At 36.5% G+C, this 21,460-nt stretch overlaps 2 protein-coding genes across 2 annotated transcripts; one reads left to right on the top strand and one right to left on the bottom strand.

The window, feature by feature from the left end:
* Nucleotides 1-839: 839 nt before the first annotated feature.
* On the top strand, nt 840-1,808 carry LOC141497456 (olfactory receptor 10H1-like). The gene has a single exon (XM_074200107.1). It carries the CDS (start codon nt 840-842, stop codon nt 1,806-1,808), a length of 969 nt encoding a protein of 322 aa, XP_074056208.1.
* A 13,439-nt stretch (nt 1,809-15,247) lies between these two features.
* On the bottom strand, nt 15,248-16,216 carry LOC141497455 (olfactory receptor 10H1-like). Its single transcript, XM_074200106.1, has one exon. The coding sequence runs from the start codon at nt 16,214-16,216 to the stop codon at nt 15,248-15,250; it is 969 nt and encodes a 322-aa protein (XP_074056207.1).
* Between the last annotated feature and the right edge of the window lie 5,244 nt (nt 16,217-21,460).

Raw genomic sequence — 21,460 nt, 5'->3', positions numbered from 1 at the left:
TTTTTTAGAATCAAGAGAATAGCAATGCATTTTGAGGACTAGGGAAAGTGTATTATCTTATTTTGTAGACATTCTAAGGCCCAGAAAGGAGAGAAAAACCTTTTCATTTCTCTTTTACCTGCCTAACATCACAGCTAGCAAGTGACAGTGCTGAGTCTAGAGCCCAGGTTTTTTTTTTTTTAATTTGGGGGAATAAAGTATTTCTAGAGCACTAAATTCCTGGAACAGTATAGGGTCCTCCTTTATAAAAAACACCTCCACTGCAGTCATTATCCCTAATGTTTTGATGTAAGACAAGGATGGGGAAACCTTTTTTTCTGCCAAGGGTCATTTGGATATTTATAACATTATTTGCCTCTTATGTTTGGTTAAACAATTGATTCACCCCTAATAGATTTATTGAATTTCGAGTCCCTCCTACAGTTGCCATGTTAGTGACAGACCAAATGATTTCACGGGTCTTACAGCCTTTAGGTCAGACTTTCAACCCCTGCTTTAAGATTTGCAAAGTGATTTAGAGTGTTTATTTGTAGAGGAGATTAGATTTGTTTTCCCAGCTCCCATGGAAGGCAAATCTGGTTTCAGTAAGGCAATTGAAACAGATTTTGCCTGAATATAAGGAAATGTTTCCTAATAATTAGTACTGTACAAAGGTGAAATGAACTGTTTCAGATGGTAATAGGATCCCATTCAAAGAAGATTTCAGCTGAAGACCGAAAGATCATTTCTTGGGGATAGGGTAGAGGGGATCCATGCTTTGAGTAATAGGCAGATAAGATGCCATTTGAGGCCTTTGGATTTCTCAGAGTACTTGATTCTGTGATAATTCTGCTTTTCTCATGTTCAACTCTGGGTTAGCCTCCATGCTGAGTCCAAACCACACCACAGTGTCTGAGTTCATCCTAATTGGATTCTCCACATTCCCTCGGCTTCAGTTGATGTTCTTTGTGCTCTTTCTGCTGATGTATATGTTCACACTACTGGGCAATCTTCTCATCATGCTGACCATCCGGAGTGAGAGGAGCCTCCACACACCCATGTACTTCTTTCTATGTGCACTCTCTATCTCAGAAATCTTCTATACTTTTGCCATTATCCCACGACTACTCACAGACTTGCTCTCTACTCAACATGCCATCTCCTTCCTGGGTTGTGCCAACCAGATGTTTTTTTCATTCACTTTTGGCTTTACCCATTCTTTCCTGCTCACAGTTATGGGTTATGACCGCTATGTGGCTATCTGCCATCCTCTGCGCTACAATGTGCTCATGAACCCACAAGGTTGTACCTGGCTAGTGGCCTCCTCATGGTTTGGTGGTATGGTAATGGGTCTTGTGGTTACACTTGCCATTTTCCATTTACACTTTTGTGGGCCCAATGAAATCCACCATTTTGCCTGCCATGTACCCCCCTTAGTGAAGCTTGCCTGTGGAGATATTTGGGCTGTGGCCATAGGAGTGGGAATGGTCTGCATTACAGCTCTATTAGGGTGCTTCCTCCTTATCCTTGTTTCCTATGCCTTCATTGTGGCCACCATCTTAAGGATCCCTTCAGCTGAGGGCCGACACAAAGCCTTTTCTACTTGTGCCTCCCACCTCACTGTGGTAGTGGTACATTATGGCTTTGCTTCTGTTATCTACCTAAAGCCCAAGGCCCCAGAATCACTTGAAGGAGACACTCTGATGGGCATCACCTATACTATTCTTACTCCCTTCTTGAGCCCCATCATCTTTAGTCTGAGGAACAAGGAATTGAAAAATGCCATAAATAAAGTCTTCCTTAGCAATTTCTTCCCCCAAAAACTGTAGGCTTCTGGAACAAATCCCCCCCAAACAAACTTGCTGAATTTATTACTTTGATGAAGCACAAAGTAGCTGATAGATAAAGAGTGAAATGGTCAATTTTCACTCTCTGCTGCTCTTCTATCTTTATTAATATCCTGACTTAGGGATATTTGTTATTGCCATTGATAATCCCAACCATTAATAAGAATACTAGAATTACAGTCTTGTATGAAGCCCATGCTTTGCTCAGCCCCAAGTTCTGTTTTGGAGATATGATGATCAAAGGATGAATCATAGATGGTCCTCAGAGAAGTTTTTTTTAATTTTTGAAGAACACTCAAGTGAATGAATTCATTTAGAAAAGAAAAATATATAAAAAAATAAGAAACATACTTTTGTCCTCAAAGAATTTCGATTGTGATATAAAAAACCAGGTCAGAAATTTGTAGTGTTATTCACTAGAACAATCCTTTGACATCTTAACCATCATTTTTCTTGGCTAAAATGAAATCATAAAGTTAGTTTATCCATGAAGCTTTATTCTCTAGGATCTTACTGAATCCAAGGATGAATGATATCCTTAAAATTATCAACCCTGTTACAGAGTTTTGGTGATATATTTATACAGAAAGGACAATGAGACATAAAATTGCAGGTTACATATTAATGTATAAAGTGCCACTAATTTGATTTTATAATCTGCTTACAAGAAAACTGATAAGGATTCATTTAGAAGAAAGACATATTCTATTGTGGGATAACTAGATTACTTCCTGCTTCCTCAGGTTGGTCTTTATAGTCAGTTCTCTATACAGCTGTGAAAGCTAAACTTTCAGACTTGCATATGCAGTCGGGAAATGGGTTGTGTGAAACAGAGCCTGCTTTCAGATCCATATGTCTCTATAGACATATATAGATCTTGAGGAGGTCAGAGGTTAACACTCAGACTTTTACAAACCCTAATTAGAGGCTGAGAAACCAATTTTTGAACAGAAGTATTGAATTAAAGACATCAAACAGACATAAATCTTAAATAATTCTAGAAAGAAATTTATTAGTTCATTTGAGAGAGAACAGCCCCCCCCCCAAGAAAGTATGTCTCCTTTCATCAAGGCCCTGAAAGATTTACATTATACATGATTTAGACAAAGAGATAGGAGCAACTAGGTGGTGCAGTGGATAGAACACCGGCCCTACAGTCAGGAGGATCTGAGTTCAAATCCGACATCAGACACTTAATAATTGCCTAGGTGTATGACTTTGGGCGAGTCACTTAACCCCATTGCCTTAAATTAAAAAGAAATAAGAACGTTTGTCTAATTGTTCTCAAATTAGCAGAGATAGTCTTTAAGAGAAGGGCAGTTTGAAAAATATATCAACAGGTAAGTCAATTTATTTGGGGCAATTCAAACATAAGTTTCGGGTGGATTTAAAATAAAACCTAGGTATGGAATTCCAAAATAAGAATGCTTTTAGTGCATTCAGGATCTAGGGAAAATCTAAATTCCTTAAAGACATCTCTGACTTTCCTAGAAATTATTCTGGATTCAAGGATTATCTAGTTAAATAAGTTAAATTCCAAGAATATAATGTATAAAAATAATGATACCCAATAGTCAGATACATAATATAGTCTAATACACTATGGGAAACTTATACCTATCCCTATCAAGTAAAAAAGGAGCTTTGAACTAAGACAGCCTACAATAACAAGTAGGTAGAGCTAAGAGGAATCATAAAAGTCAGTTTATGAAACCCTTTCATTTTAAAAAGGCTACACTCAGGTCTTGACTCAACCATTGGTTTACTGTGTGACCTTGGCCAAATGATTTTACTTTCAGCACCTCAGTTTCCCCATATATAGACTAAGGATACGATGCTCAAACTACCTACTTCCTCTGTTGTTAGGAGGTCATATATAATGAGTGCAGCATGCTTTTTTAAAGTGCCTTATAAATGTTGGATTGCTATTTTTATAGAACCCAGTGAAAGCAATCAATGTAACTATTTTCACTAGAAAAACAAAATGGATAAAACTTATAATGCTCAAATTATGACATACAGTTGGATAAGTAGTTCATCAACTTCATAAATGAATATATATTATGTACCTTGAATAGCTATTGCAGATTGACACAGAGCTAGCCCCAGAACTGAAAAGTATATTTGGATGGCAGCTTAACTTCCATTTCCATTGCTTTTGATCTTGACCAAAAGAATGTTTGTGTTGGCAAAAAATAGTGTAGAACTGATCCTTAAGATCCTTAAGAACTATTATTAAACTCCTACTTCCATAAAAAAATCATTTTGATGTTGTTAGTATATTGTTAGTCATATGATTTCACCCATAGAAGGTCTATGGATTCTATTCTTGAATTTTGACCATTTTGCAGGCTTCATTCAGGAATTACTCTCAGTTATATTCAACAAATCCATCTGTTATTAGTCTTTCTTTTGCCTATGAAACTATTTGTTCAAAAAGTGAATCTTTAAATTTTTAACCTTTTTATCATGTGGTCTAAGAATATCAATACATTTTCTCCTTTTTGACAGGAAATTGAAACTACTGCTAATGCTATCTTTAAGTGATGAGCCCTGTAGATCATTGAACAGCTTACAAGATTTTTTTTTCAGATGCTCCCCACATCCATTGTCATTCACTTTACACTGACAAAAGTATTATTGTTATTGCTTGTCTTTTGTTCTTGAAGAAGATCATAACATCAGGGAGGTGATGCCATGACATGAAAGTGAATGAGATTTAAGTGAGTGGGAAGGGGATCTGTGCAATGTCAACAACCTCACATTCTCCTCCAGAACTATCTGAGTGCCATAGTCAGATATTGATAAGAATAACTGGAAATGGCCTAGATGCAGTGGGACATCTTGGTAGTGCATAGATGTTTGTTATTTTAAAAGTATTCTTCTCATTAAGCTTTAAGTTATGGCTGCCTTTTTCTTTGATACTCTTTTGCTAAATGTGGCTTTCCTGAAGAACACGATACCGGCAGGCATCAGCTTCAAACGTTGGTTCAATCTGACCTTCAGATTCAAGTTTGAAACCATTTGAACACATTAAAAATTTCAAAACTTAGCAAAACCAAAGGACGTTTTGAAACAATTGGGAAGTTTCCATGAGAGGAAGTAACTAATATTTGTTTTCCCTAGTGGGATCACACTGAAGGCTTCTCTATATGTTATATGAATAATAAAATGGTTCAATATGGTTTTAAAACTTGACTTGAAAGTCATACTTTCAAATGATGTCAATGGGTTTAAGGCATGGCAGAAACAGGTTTCAACTGTCTCCTAGGAAGATGAAACATTTGCTTTGCTATTAATTTTTCTTCACATTACTACTTTGGCAGTATGCTTTAAAGAAAGAACAATTTACCAGGTAGAGAACAAATTATCTAGTCTCACATTTCCATTTTGTTGAATTCTATTTTATATATTTGCCATAATTAACCATGTTATGAGTCAAGGATTTGTGATAATAAAGACAATACAAAGGTTATTGTGTTTTGACATGTTTATTCATTAATCTTTAATTAGATGATTTACACCCCTGGGATTTCTATTCACATTCCCCTATCTTTTTTTAAGTGATGAATGAATTTTTAGCAAAACAAGTTATATATTCTTTATTGTAGAGGCCACTGACATTTTCATATTTTGAAAATAAACATGTGATTAATTCTGTTAAGAAAGATGAAATCAGACATATCAGAAAAGAAGTTGGTTGAATGCATTATTAGTGATCCATGAATGCATGTAAGGGCAGTTAGGTGGTAAAGTAAATAAAGCACCAGCTCTGTAGTCAGGAGGACCTGAGTTCAAATTTGGATTCAGACATTTGACACTTAACAGCTGTATGACCCTGGGCAAGTCACTTGATCCTGATTGTCTCACATCCAAGATCCTCTTCAGTTGTCCTGAAGCATATCTGATCACTAGACTCAGATGACTCTGGAGGACAAAGTAAGGCTGGTGACTCAGCACAACATCCCTTCATTCAAATCCAATTTGAGTTCCTTGTCATGTCATTACCTCTGTGATGTCATGGTCTTCTAGAATAAAGGACAAACATCAATCATGTACCACTAGGAAGCATTTGAGCCAAAAATTATAGATCTTATCCATCCATTGTGCACTCCACTTTTGCAGGGAAACTAGAGTTTCATTCACATCTCTTGACATAACTGATCAGTCATTCATTTAATGAAGAGTATGTAAAATCTTTGTTCTTTATTTATTCAATATGTGCTATTGTTGTATTAAATTTCTTTTGACCATATACTGTCAAATAGAATTTTTCCAGTCTTTCCTTCTTTAAAGGTTTTTTTCTCTCTCTCTTCTAATCCCTTTGCTTCTCAATCCTCTCCACTGATAGATATCTGTTTTTTTGATTTAAAAAAACTAAGTTATTTGAGATGGTATGACATAGTAGTCAAAAGGTCACACATAGAATCAGAATGTTCTGAGTTCAAGTCACATCTATGACACATGCTGGATCAAGCATTTAACTTCTTAGTACACTAATCAATCCTCTAGGATTATCAATTAGAGAAAAGTACTAGGCTGAATTTGTAGAGGTTACCTATACCAGTAAAATTAAGCATCCTTTCTAAAGCCTACTAAATAATTTCTTTTGGTCTTTGTGCTGCTTTAAATTCTTGTGTCTCCTTATTTTTTTGACATTTGCTTTCAATTATTAAGGGTGTTAAGAAGAGCAGATATATTTTATTTGCTCTATTATAGTCCTCTAATTCTTTTTTTTAATTCATTATTGACTAGATTTTTAAATAACATCTCCATGTTATTTCCCCAGGCACTTCAATAGTTTTCTCAAGCTGCTTCTGCTATAGTACTATTTGATATTTATTCTTAGACATATTACTAAATTGTTCTGTTCTTTATCATGGAAGGTGTCATTACACATACTATTACATGCAGGTCCTGAAAAATCTTACATTTTCTATCAAATTTTGGTTGTGGGAGGGGCAGCTGAATTTGTTTATAATAGTTATAAAAGAAAAATTCATCTTAAAGGATTTTTCAAATTCCTTTCTAAATATGCTCATTTCTTTTTTGAAAATATTTGAGACCGGGCAGCTAGGTGGTGCAGTGGATATAGCACCGGCCCTGGAGTCAGAAGTACCTGAGTTCAAATCTAACCTCAGGCACTTAATAATTGCCTAGTTGTGTAGCTTTGGGCAAGCCATTTAACCCCACTGCCTTGCAAAAAAAATATTTGAGACATTGTCATTATTTGGGGGGGGCCTCTGTTTCATTATTAGGTAGCATCATGAGAATTATATTAAGTAGGAAATATCAAAGAGATAGGAGAGGAGAAGAAAGGGGAGAAAAGAGGACTCAGAGCAAAGACTCTTGATCACCATTTCCCTTAAAATTTCTGTCTTATGAGTCATATGTGAAATATTTCAAATTTAGTTTGATCCTGGTTTTGGTTTTTTTTCTTGATTTTGTTGTAGGGGGGTTTTGGTAAGTTTATGTTTCTTTTGGCTTCATTTTTGTTGTTGTAGATATTTCTTTGATCTTTGGACCTTTCTATAACACTTTTCATAACCAAACTGTTCTTAATCTCAAAACTTTCTAGTTTTCCCACGAGATTTTCTTCCTTCATGAGAAAAGACGATCAGATATTCTCATAATTTTCATTCTTCCAGAACTTTGATTACTAGTCTTTGAAGGTGTCTTACATTCAACTAAAATTCTGATAGATACCAGAAACAGGTCAAAGATTTCATTTTTGCAATCCAACTCACAAAATCACCTTTCTAGTCTTTCCTGTATATCATATAACTGCTTTAAATTGTCTCTGCTGGACATCATTACATTTTTATGATTGTCAACTTCTCTCTGTTGAACATTAACTTTTCATGGCCATCTATGACTCTTAGCTCCCAAAATAAGGTGCAGTGAAAAGTTTCTCCGGAATAATAGAAGACTGAGAGATCTTTGGTTCACAACCAAGGTCAAGAACCACCTAGAGAAGTCGACAAAAATCCAGTCAGAATACCACTAGGCTCAGGTTAAATCTATTTGGACTAACTATTTCTGAAGCTGATTTGAAAACCACAATTCCAAAAGACTCATGATGAAAAATGCTGTTTTCTTCCAGAGAAAAAATTAATGTAGTCTTGAATGCACATCAAAACATATTGTTTTTCCCTTCATTTTGGGGTGGTGGGGTTGGTCTATGTTTTCTTTCATAACATGACTAATATGAAAATGTTTTACATACTTGCACTGATGTAGATTTGAAAAGATAATTATTGCTGTCCTGGTACTTGAACAGAGTTACTAGGGTATACATGATACTTGTTCCCTATGCAAGTCTCAGAGAAATTAAGTGACTTGCCCATGGTGAGTGATATAGATAGTAAATGTAACATAGTAAATAAAAATTTAGTAATAGTAAATATGACAGCTAATAAGAATCAGAAATAGGATTTGAACCCAAGTCTCTTAAATTCCAAATTTAGTAGTCTATCTACCATGACATCCTGCCATTTCTACATTCTGTATTTAGAGTATTTAGTATTCTGTATTTAGATTTAGAGTTCCCAGGAACTTTAAAGTTTATGTTGTCTTAAGTCTTCTTTTTTATGGATAATAAAATTGAGGGCCAGAGTTTTTAATGACATGTTTTAAATCATATGGGTATTATGTAACAAAGGCAACATTTTAATTTAGACTTCCAAATTTTTTTCAACCAAACAACCTATCATTTCTATTAACAGACTTTTATTGAAGGTCTTTGTATGGCAAGTATCATTCTATGTACAGAGGTTAAAAGCACTGAAACAAATTAGTCCCTGATCTTAAGGAACCTATATTCTATTGAGGGAGCCAAGAAGTAGACATATAAGTATATGAAAAGCAAGCACAATACAATTTTTGAAGGGAAAATAAGAATATTTTGGAGGAAGTGGAATCAATCAACTAATAAATATTTATTAAAACCCCAAAAGAAGTTGCAAAGAATTGAACACAACTGAAAAACAGCATCTACTATAAATCAAGCACTATACTAAGATTTGGGGGGGGGGTGTTGTTTGTCTTTCTTTCTGGAAGAGGACCATGATATCAGAAAGGTGATGTCATGACTTGCAAGTGAATTGAATTTAAGTTAAACAGTGATATGCAAAGTCACCAACCTCATTCTTTTCTCCAGAGTCATCTGAAACCAGTGGCAAGATAAAGATCAGGATGGCCATAGATGACCCTGGATGCAGTGGAAGACCTTGGTCTTTTGAAGCTAAGGTCTTTCTCAAGTCTTAGTTTCTCTGAGACAATGCTCATTCAGTGATTAAGACCAGGTAAGAAATGAGGCAGAGAATGGTCTCTTTCACCCAGACAAGCCTGGAATACAAAATGAAGAGAAAGATTGTCTATGCCCTGAAGTAACTCACAATCTAATAATTAGAAAAGACTTCATATGGGAGGCAATGTTTGGGCTGAGCTTTGTAGGAAAGTTTCCCATTCCTCCATATTATGTTTTATTATAAAACCTCAACACCACATTGATTTTTGACTATTTTTCTTTCCAAGTAATCCTAAACTCCAACACTGCTTTTCTTAATTTCTTCTGCTTATGTCCCTAGCTTACCCCATAAATTTTCTTATCATCTTTTCCTTGGATATATTTTGTGTTTCATTATGTGTCCAATGACTTTAAGCTTCAGTTTCAGTATTTGATGTTTCAGTGAATAGCCTGAATTAATTTAGGTATTGTTTTATTTGATTTCCTTGCTGTCCAAAGAACTCTCAAAAGTCTTCTCCAGTACCACAGTTCAAAATCATGATTCTGCGATGTATCTCTTTATGGTTCAACTCTAATAACCATAAATTACTCCTGGAAAACCCATAGCTTTAACTATATGGATTTTTGTCTTCAAATCAATACCTTTCCTTTTTAATATACTGCCAAGATTTGTTGTTCTTTTTCTTCTAAGGAGCATGAGTCTTTTAACTTCAAGACTACAGTCACCATTTGCAATAACCTTTGAGTTCAATAACATAAAATCTAACATTGCTTCCATTTCTTCTTGCATTATTTGTCAGGAAGTGATGGAACCAGTTGTCAAGATCTTAGTTTTCATTGTTTGGGTGTTTTCAAATGTTTAACTTCAAGTCAGTTTAGAAAGAAAAAAGATCTTTTCGAGAAAACATTTCATGCAAAATTGAGAATGAGAATGATAAAAGACCAAAAAAATGATAGGGACTTAGCAAAAGCAGAAAAAATTAAGAAGAGGTGACAAGAGTCCACAAAAGAATTGTACAAGAAAGATCTTAACATCACCCATAACTACAGTGGTATGGTTATTAATCTAGAGCTAGACATCCTTCAAGGGAGCCTTAGGAAGCAGTGCTAACAATAATGATAGTGGAAGTGATGAAATTCCAGTTGAGCTATTTAATATCAAATACTATAGTCAATAAGTCATCAAATTTGGAAAACTCAACAGTGGTCACCATATTGGAAAAAATTAATTTATGTCCCAGTTCTAAAGAATGGTAATGCCAAGGAATGTTCAAATTGTCAAACAATTGTACTTATTTTCCATTCTAGCAAGGTTATGCTTAAGATTCTGCTACTCCTGACTCCAGGGCTGGTGCTCTATCCACTGTGCCACCTAGCTGCCCCTTATGCTTAAGATTCTGAAAGCTAGATTTCAGCAATATGTAAACCAGAAATTATCAAAAGAGCAGATTAGTTTTCAAAGAGGCAGAAGAACTAGAGACCAAATTGCCAGCATGCACTGCTGTATAGAGAAAGCAAGGGAGTTTCAGAAAAACAAGTGACACAGTGAAAGGAGCACTGGTCTTGGAGTCAGGAGGATGGGAGTTTAAAACCAGCCTCATATATTTGATGCACTAGCTGTGTGACCTTGGGCAAGTCACATAACCCCAATTGCCTCTCCTCCTGCTGAATCTCTAGTTGTCCTGATTCATATCTGGCTACTGGACCCAGATGACTCTGGAGGAGAAAGTGAGGCTGGTGACTAAGTACAATACCCCCTCACTCAAATCCAATTAACATACTTGTCATGGCAACACCTCCCTGGTGTCATGGTCTTAGAGAATGAAGGACTAACATCATCATTTCTGCTTCATTGACTGCACTAAATCTTTTGACATTGTGGATCACAACAAAATTTGACAAATCCTGTTTTCCTCCAGACAAACTACAGCTAAAGTACGATTATGATTCTGTAGTGGCAAAGTCATGGTAAGGGCTTACTAGGGTAAGCCAGTGCAAATCACTTAAACTACATGGACTTCCATCTCCTTATCTGTAAAGGAGTTGAATTAGGCTGACCTAGGTAGCCTCTAAAGTGCCTTCCATCTCTACATCTATGATCCTACAAGTTAGGAAACTTCTAGGTTTCATTGACTTATTTGCATTAAGAAATGCTTTCAAATGAGTCAACATTCATATTCCATTAAGGTCTTGAAGGAAAAAAAGACTTAGACTAACTTGAGATTGATGGGAGGCTTTAGTGGTTAAAGGACCATCTGGTTTGTAGGGATGAGTGAAATTGATTTCCTCTCATTGTGAAGTGCATTACAAATAACCATCTCATTGGATCCTCCCAATAACCCTGGGAAGTGCTATTATGATCTTCATTTACAGTTGAGGAAACTGAAACAGAGGTTAGGTGATTTGCTCAAATCCATACAGCTAGCAAGTGTCTGAAGTAAAATTTGAATTCTAGTTTCCCTGACTACAAACCCAGATTCCTCTTCACTGTTCCACTTAGCTGCCTCCAGCTAAATGATTGTTATGTACTAAAGTAATCATTTCAAATGCACTGGATAATGCCTCATAATGATGGTGGTGATAGGTTTAGATTTTCAAAGTCCGTGCTAGCTGAATTCAAACTACTGGGTTCTACATGTGTAGAAAAGTCTCATTTACAACCAAGGCCACATTGAAGTTATGGCAACCAGAGCTTCTGGCCAAGGCAGAAAACTGAGATGGTAGTTCTGATACTGCTTAATAATTATTTGGTCATGTAAAAATTATAGAAAGCAGCATTTAATTAGCAATAATAATTAATTAAAATAGAAAGACTCCAGACAGTGTTAAAATAATTTTTCTCATACTGAAGTTCCAGAGTTTCCACTGCTTCCATAAAATAGGGATCATATTGTAATCATTAAGCCTGAATCGTCCAACTGAGCAATTAGCTCAATCAAGTTGAAAACAAGATTTATTAAACACCTAGTATATATATATATATATATATATGTGTGTGTGTGTGTGTGTGTGTGTATATAAATATATATATATATATATATATATATATATAATCCCAAATTCTGTGAACTCAGATTTGGAGCTGAAAGGAGCTTCCAGAGATGCATAGATTAACTCATATATTTCATTGATGAGGAGTCTAAGACTTGGATATGTACATAGCCAGTCAGTGGCAGAACTAGGATTTGAACCCAGATCCTCTTGTTTTCAATGGAAAGTTATTTCCTCCTTGGGCATATAGGTAGCACAGTGGATGGAACACTGACCTTGGAGTCAAAAGAATGGGAGTTCAGATCTGACCTCAGACACTCTGGGTAAATCACTCAACCCTAATTGCCTCACATCCAGGGCAAACTTCAATCATTTTGACTATATCTGGCCACTAAACTCAAATGGCTCCAGAGGAGAAAGTGAGGTTATTGACTTAGCATGGCACCCCTCACTCAAATCCAATTCATGTGCTTGTCATTGCATCACTTACATGATGTCAAGGTCTTCTTAGAGAATGAAGAACAAAAACAACAATAATAAAAATAACAATGGTATTTCTTCCATAGTATTCAGCTTTCCCAAGCAAAGGCATTCATTTATCAAAGAAGAAAACCCTGGTCCATAGGTTGAAGTGACTTACCCAAGACTGAATTAAATCACTGGAAGTACAGCCAGGATTTGACTTCAGTTCTCTTAGTTCCAATCCAGTATTTTTTCAACTATAGTACTGGCAAATCTAGACCAACTTTTTTTTCCTTCTGATCTAAAATCACCTCTACAATATCCCTAATAAATTGCCACTCAACATTTAGATACAAACAAGTGACAGGAAAGTTACTACCTCCTTCCATTGTGGGAGTAGATTTATTTTTAGAGGAAAGTTTTCATTTTATTAAAATAATTCTTCCACACTATATCTTCCATCCCTAAGTCATTATTTTGTCTTCTGCAGACCAATTGTATAACTCTTTCATATGATAATCCTTCATATACTTGAAGACAGCTATCAGTTCCCTTCAAAAATTTATTTCCCTAGGTTAAATATCTCTAGTTAATTTATTCATAAATGATGACTCTTAGTCATCTTCACTTCTTGATTAACAATTGATGTGCCTGCTATTCCATGAAGAATAAACTCCATATTGGCTCACAGTATTTTGCTTGACTGTCCCCCTTGCTTGGCATGATCTCCCACCTCATCTCCATTTCCTTGCTTCTCTAACTCCTTTTGAATCTCAACTAAAATCCCACCTTCTAGAGAATCTTTTCAAAATCTCTTATAATTCTAGTCCTACACAATGAATTCCTTGAAGTGACTTCTTGTATTTGAATTTGCTTTATTCAAAGTTATAATTATGTAAACTATGCCCATTGCTTCCAAATCAATGGAACTCTGTAATGTGAATTTGAATAGTTTGACCACTTCAAGGAACTTATTATTCACATTAATGGGGACCTAGTTACCCTATCTCCTTATTTGAGAGATCAGATAATTGGTGAAATGACTCACTTCCCTTAAGTTTCCATAAGCAGTAAGCGACAGAATCAGATCTCAAACTCATGGCTTTCTGATTCCAAATCCAGGGATCTTTCCACTACCCTCGAACCCTGACTTCTGTATGTCGACTTCTCCCAAAGACAGAAATATAAGTTAAGGGAGAAAGTTATTATAGAGGGCAAGATTTCATCTCCTTTAGGCTTTTTAAAAGCATTTTGCATACATTAATTCACTTAATCATTCCAACAAACCTGTGATATAGATAGTGTGGATGCAATTAGGCCCATTTTACATAGGAGGAAAGTATGGCTCAGAGAAGCTAAGGAACTTATTCATGTCATCCAAGGGTATATGTCACAGTTGGGATCTGAATGTAAGTTTACTTTTCTCCTTGTTCATTACTTTTTCCATGACAGCATTAATTCTTATTTAAAAATTAGTGCTTCCCAGAAATGGAATAATTGGATGGTAAAGCATGATAGTGGAGTTAGATAACCACTTGTCAGGGTTGTTATAATACAGGGGACCTCTATTCAGCTTCAGGTTGGACTGACTGCCCCTTTAATGTCCCTTCTGAATCTAAGAATCTATGATTTTGTAATGGACATATAGTTAGATAAAAATTGATGTGAAATGGACTTGGAAGGTGCAAATAAAACACAAATTAATTATAATTTAATCATGTATTATGGCAACCAAATAAACTGAAGTTATCTTCAGCTATACTAGCTGTTCCCTAATTCTTTTAGGGTCATATCATCCTGATTGGCATTTAAAACTCAAGTATGTCCCCACATACCTTCCTAGATTTATATATTATTCTCCCTTCACAGACTCCGTGGTCCAGTAAAATTGGCCTTTTCACTATTGTCTTCACATAACTTCATATCTCTCAACTCTGTTTCTTTACTCTCTCACCCATGTCTGGAAGGTAATAACATCTCATCTTTCCCTTCTAAAAGGTCTTATTTCCTTCAAAACTCAGCTCAAAAACTGCCTCTTACATAAAACATTTTCTGAATTATTATCATATACTTGTATATGTATACACACATTATATGATAGAATATATGTTTATTTATTCACACATGTAATACATACACATATATAAATATAATACTTATTTATATACATGTTTTTATCATAACAGAATACAACCCCCTTAAGGAATCTTTTCAAAAAGTTAATTGATAGTAAATTACTAAATAATACAAGAGCTCTGGGAAATAATGTTAACCTAGCTAATATTACTTAAAACAAACCTAAATGTGGGTCTGAGTTGATGACATTAGAATACAATCTCAACCCCTTAGGGATACCATAAAACAATGAGGAAGATATAGCCTTTATTTAGAAACTTTGGTGGCACAGTAGATAGTGTTGAATTTAGAATAAGGAAGTCTTGACTTCAAAATCTTAGACATCTACTAGTTATGTGACCTGTATCAACCATTTCGCTCATTTCTTCATCTATAAAATGAGAACACTAATGCCTACCTCAAATATAAGTGGCTATAAGGATCAAATAATATAACATTTAAAGTGCTTTTGAAAAGTTAAATCACATGGGATGTGAGAATAAGTCTATTTGTTCATTCACTCATCTAAAGATCATTTCATTGCATAAAATTTCAAAGGAAAATCAGATTAATGTTAGTTCCTAACAAGCTTATAATCTCCCTTTCAGAGTCCCAAGGGACATTGACTACTGAAGAAGACTTTCTTCAGGGCATTCTTCAGTTCCTTGTTCCTCAAGCTGAAGATGATGGGACTCAGAAAAGGAGTGAGAGCAGTGTAGGTGATGCCCATTAGAGTGTCTCCTTCCAAGGATTCTGGGGCCTTGGGTTTAAGATAAATGACAGAGGCAAAACCATAGTGTACAACTACCACAGTGAGATGGGAGGCACAGGTAGAGAAGGCTTTGCGACGGCCTTCAGCTGAAGGAATTCTCAAGATAGTGGCCACAATAAAGGCATAAGAGAGGATAATGAGGAGGAAGCAGCTCAATAGGGCTGTGATGCAGACCATCCCCACTCCCATGGACACTATTGAGATGTCTCCACAGGCCAACTTCACCAAGGGGGGTACATGGCAGAAGAAATGGTGGATCTTATTGGGTCCACAGAATGTCAGGTGGAAAACAGAAAGTGTAACTACCAATCCCATTACCATGCCACCAAACCATGAGGAAGTCACCAGCCAGGTACAACCCTGTGGGTTCATGAGCACATTGTAGCGCAAAGGGTGACAGATAGCCACATAGCGGTCATAACCCATGACTGTGAGTAGGAAAGAGTGAGTGAAACCAAATGTGAAGGAGAAAAACATCTGGTTGGCACAGCCCAGGAAGGAAATGGTGTGATGACTGGAGACTAGGTCAGTGAGCATGCGAGGGATGATGGCAAAAGTGTAGAAAATTTCTGAGATAGAGAGTGCACAAAGGAAGAAATACATGGGTGTGTGGAGGCTCCTCTCACTCCATATGGTCAACATGATGAGAAGGTTTCCCAGTAGTGTGAACAAATACATCAACAGAAATGTCACAAAAAATATCACTTGAAACTGGGGAAATGTGGAAAAGCCAATGAGCATGAACTCAGACACCATTGTATGATTTGGTCTCAGCATGAAGACTATGCCAGAGTTAGACATGAGAGAAATGAAATAGTTAATGAGTCTTGAACTCTGAGGATTGGAAGGAACTTCAGAGTGTATCTAGTCCAGTCAATGCAGATAGCATCAATCCCAAGTACACCATCAACAAGTGATCATCCAGCCTTCTTTGAAGACTTCCAATTACAGACAGCTCACTACCACTTCAGGCAGACCATTCCAAGTAAAGATAGCTCTCATTGTAAAAATGTGAAATATAGAAAAGATAACATAGATGGAAGTGAATCTTTTTAGTTCTGCTCCCAGCCCAAAAGTTAATGTTGAAGGTGGGGAATGAGGATAAGAGGAGAGAAGTTATCAGTTTATTTTCATACAAAAAGGTTTTTTGCCTTACTGTGTACAAAAGCACCTGGGAATCAAAGACCAAGATCTTGAGAAGTAGGTAAATCCAGTTTTGTGTTACCGAATGTTATTCTTATGCTAGATAATCTTTTACTTCATCCTTCCCAACCTTCCCTTTCCCATATTTTCCTGGTATCATATCCTTCTCACTATAATTAGACTCATGGATACATGACTAGCACCCTCCTCATAATATTGAAGATAACTGTCCCTCCTGCATCACCATATGGTACCTGGAATTCCAACCACTCTAGTTCTTTGCCATGGAGTGAATGAGGATAATACAAGACTGGATAAGTGCAAGAAAAGGAAATAACTCAAAATGAGCATTAAATATAATGCATAAGAATAGAGAGTCAGAAATAGAAATGATATTGGGATTGAATTTATCAACCAATTGTGTCAGCTGATATTCACAGGTATTTTGCCCATCTCTTTCTTTTATTCCTTGGTGATTGGCCTTCCTTGTACCTCAGAGTGCACTGTTGAGTAGAGCTGGTATAAAGACCTCATGGTCAGGAAACTCCTCTCTCTTAAGGTAAATTTGCATCTGTTCTAAAATTATGTTCTCAAAATTCCTACGGTCTCCTGGTTCTATTCTCTGGAGTCAAGTAGAAAAAAATCTTAATCACTATTATGCATGACAGCTATTGAGATCCTTGAAGACAATGTTTCTCCTGAGTCTTCTTTTCTATGAGTCAAACAATATCACATTCACCAAAAAAATTTTGGGTATCAATTTCTGCAGTCCTCTCTCCATGTTGGATACCAGTATCCTATGGATATTCTCCAATATGTCATTGTCCTCCTAAATGTGTTGTCTGACTCTGAGAACAATACTTTAGATTGGATTTGAGTTTGACCAATGGAATCAGGCAATCAACTTTGCCTAGTTTTTGATAAAACATGGAACAAAGAGACCAGTCATTAGGATTCAAAGTATCTCAGTTCAAATCTGGGCTCTTCCATTAAATTTATCTGTGTGAATTCAGGCCAGTCACTTTATTTCTCTTTATCTAAGTTTCCCTGTATGCAAAATGATGGCTCCCTTCAATTCCATACTGACGATTTATAATATGAATCTTAAGGCAAACCCAAATCCCATAATCTTTATTTTTTTGGCTTCCATTTTGCCTTATACTTACACTGCAGTGTACTAAAACTATACTGTAATGTACTAAAACTGTCACTTTTCCATACCAGCTAGTGTCTACTTGCCCTTCCTCTTCTTTTATTTCATAGGATAATGGAATAATATATCTGGAATTGGAAAAGACCTTAGAGTTATAGAATACAAGTTCCTTATCTTACAGATGAAAAAGATGAGACTTAGAGATGCTAAATTACTTTCCCATGGTCACTAAGCTAGTAAATGTCAGAGGCAAGATTTGTATCCAGGCCTTCCTGATTTAAAGTTCAACATGCTACACTTATGCAACTGATGTTTTGGACTCATGTATAAGACTTCATAGTTAATTTCATTTTTAAAATGTTGGCCCATTGTTTTAAAATCTTTGGGGATTAGGGGCGGCTAGGTGGCAGAGTGGATAAAGCACCGATCCTGGAGTCAGGAGTACCTGGATTCAAATCCAGTCTCAGACACTTGATAATTACCTAGCTGTGTGGCCTTGGGCAAGCCACTTAACCCCGTTTGCCTTGCCAAAAAACCTAAAAAAAAATCTTTGGGGATTGAGCTGCATGTAGACAATGTCCTTCATTCAGAGGAATGTGAATAATTTGAACTGAGTGGTATCATATGTTTGGGAAGCTGAAGGAATAAAAGGTAAGATGAAGGAGATGGGAAAGGAAAAGATTTGAATCAGGACGTAAGGAACCATTCAGAAGAAGGGAAGGACTGAGAACAGAGGGGGACTTTATACACCCTTGAGTCAAAGAGATCTGGAAGTGGGGTAGAAAGGTAGAAACTGAGTTCTTGGATAGAGGGTTGACTCTAAAAAGAGGCGCTATAAGATACTAAAGACAACCCTGGAGTTGGTGTCAGAAGTTAGATCTGTGTCCATTACTAATTGACATGTATTGAGTGCCAACTGTATCCATCATTAACCATCATGGTCAGAGCTTAGAAAATTCATTTCTTTCTTTTGGACCTCCACCTCCTCAGTTGTAAAATAGTTGATAATTCCTACACTATATACCTCACAGGGCCACAGTGTGGGATGTTATCCTGCTCTGCAACCCTGGCTTGTCTTCTTTTCTGCTACAGATCCACCTCTCCAGCTGCCTAAATATTGTCCCCTTCTTTAATCTGTTTGGGACAGTATCCTTTGCCATACCTTCTTCCAAATCTGGGAATTGGCTCATCTTTTTTAACTGATCGATTCACCAAATTCTGAGAGTACTACTTTGAAATTGTTTTTTACTGATCATCAAATTCTGAGAGTACTACTTTGAAATTTTCTCCAGCATCTGTCCCCTCCTCTTTGAATAGAAAACGTTGTCCTGGGGTGGCTAGGTGGCCTAGTGGATAAAGCACTGCCCTTGGAGTCAGGAGTACCTGGGTTCAAATGAAGTCTCAGATGCTTAATAATTAGCTAGCTGTGTGGCCTTGGGCAAGTCACTTAACCCCGTTTGCCTTGCCAAAAAAAAAACGAAAACGTCGTCCTAGTATGGTTCTCATTATTACCTGCCTTTTCTCTTGTCCCAGTCTCCTGCCAGTTCTCTTCCCACTTAAACGCTCTTCCCTCCATACAAATCCCCCTTATGCATATCACTCTTTTGATCAAAGGTTTCCCTTAATTCTCTACTAGTCTTTTAAAGTTCAAATATTTTGCCCTGGTTTTGGACCACTCCCATCATCTTGTAACCCTTTACCTTTCCTTTCCATTTAATTTTACTATTTACTATTTACAATCCAGATCCAACCAATCTGAACTCTCTGTTGGTCCCTATTTATATACCACAATTTCCTGCCTTCATATTGTTTTGAGGGGTACTGTTTTTCTCATATTTTAAAACTGTTGGGTTTTTAACCCTTCTAAATAAATTCCAATTTATATATTACCTCTTCCCTAATATGTACTTCATAAATAATGCTTGTTGATGGATGGTTGATCTGGGTTCAAATTTTGTCTCTAATACTAGCTGTGTGGTCCTGAGCATGTCAGATTTTTAGAACCTCATATTTCTTATTGGTAAAATAGAGCTAATAATAACTGAAGTATCCACCTCATTTGGATTTTGGGGGGACTCCAGTAAGAATGTATGTAACTTTTGCATGGCTAGTAGTGTTATATTAGTGTCAGCATTATTAAAACAGCCCTAGAAGTAGCACTCATGAGATTGGTAATGTGTAGAAGAGGGTAGAGAAGGAAGAAAGGGGGTTGGGTTCTGGAGACAGGACATCCAGGTATGGTGGTAGTTAGTGGGAAGAGGGGAGAACAGAAATCAAAATAATGATAATGACTCACATTTCTAAAGTACTTTGCAATTTATAAGGAGGGACCTCATACAAGGTCCATCAATCCCCTTTTATAGATATGTTAACTGAACATCAGAGAATGGTAGTTATTGCTGCTCACAGTCACAGTCTTTAAATAGATGATTAGATGAACTTTAGCCAGATTGGAGAAGTATTGTTCAAAGGAGTACTGGTTCAAATAGAGAAGTAATAGAAAAACTTTGGACAGCTCCTAGCATCCTCAGGTTGACTGGATCCTAAGGCATCACCTGACCTTTCCCTCTGCTAGTCTCTTCCTCCACCTTCCGCTGCAACTGACCTGTCTCCTGGGCTAGTTGAATATGTCTATATCCCACACTTTTTCAGACTTCTAGACCAATTGGCACAGAAAACAGGAAGCAAGAATAACTCTTCCCTCCCATCTTTTCCCCTATTAATCTCTTCCTCTAGAGTTCCATTTGTCAATTCAAAACTTTATAATTTTACACATTAATCATAAATTTCATCTTTATACACACAAGAGTAAATTTATCAGTAGATTTCCATTTGTTTGGAAATCTGAAGCCCTTTCCCTTAGAGACATTGCTCAGACTTCTCTGGCCCCCTGTTTGCCTAAAAAAGTGAATATTTCCTATTCAATGGGTCATATATTTAAATCTGGAAGGGATCACTGAAATCATCTAGTCCAGTCCTTCATTTTACATATGAAGAAACTGAAGTCTGGAAAATGAGAGGGATGAGTCTAAATTCCAAACAGTAGCAAGGATCTATGCTGAGACCTGAGATCAGTTTCTCAGACTCCAGGTCCATAATTTTTCCAGGCTAACTCACTGACTCCCAACCTTCTCCCCCCATGGTTTCATGTTCCATTTTTCAGTCCTGACCAAAGCAGTAACTGCTTTCCATCTCAGTTGTTCAACCTCAACTTCCTGTCAGCATTCCTTTGTGCCATCTGTTTCCATTTCTTCTCTACAATGATTTCTATTCTTACAACTTTGTCCTTCAGCTGTTTCCAGGTAATATTAGACTATCCTCCATCACCCCAGACTATCTTCCTCCTGTCTTTCTCCCTGTGTTGTATCTTTTTCCCCACCTCAGCTGTATCTCATCCCAACCCTCAAACATTGGAAGATGATTGTCCTTACCATATTTGTTGCTACCACATGATTTCTTCTTCCTTCTTAGATACCTTATTGCATCACAGAGGAGATTTAGTTCAAACTATACATATCTAAGAAACATGGGAAAAGTCTGGCTTAGTACTAGATTTGTCATTTCATTGATAAGGGAAACTATGAGAAGAGAAATTTCCTTTACTAGTATAGAGGCTCACTTTTTCTAAAACTTAGAGACTTAGAGAATTCAGAGGTTAAGTGACTTAATCAAGGTCACAAAGCCATGATATGTCAGAGTAGGATCCTAAATGGAATCATTTCTGAAATCTACCCAACCGGAGGTTTTCT

Source organism: Macrotis lagotis, chromosome X (genome assembly GCF_037893015.1).
Source record: "Macrotis lagotis isolate mMagLag1 chromosome X, bilby.v1.9.chrom.fasta, whole genome shotgun sequence".
NCBI lineage: Eukaryota > Metazoa > Chordata > Mammalia > Peramelemorphia > Peramelidae > Macrotis > Macrotis lagotis.
Note: the sequence above shows the minus strand (reverse complement) of the source record. Positions and strands in the feature narration are given on the sequence as shown.

Bases quoted from the DNA above. Each gene is read 5' to 3' on its own strand.
- LOC141497456 (XM_074200107.1), top strand. From the start codon at position 840: ATGTTCAACTCTGGGTTAGCCTCCATGCTGAGTCCAAACCACACCACA.
- LOC141497455 (XM_074200106.1), bottom strand. From the start codon at position 16,216: ATGTCTAACTCTGGCATAGTCTTCATGCTGAGACCAAATCATACAATG.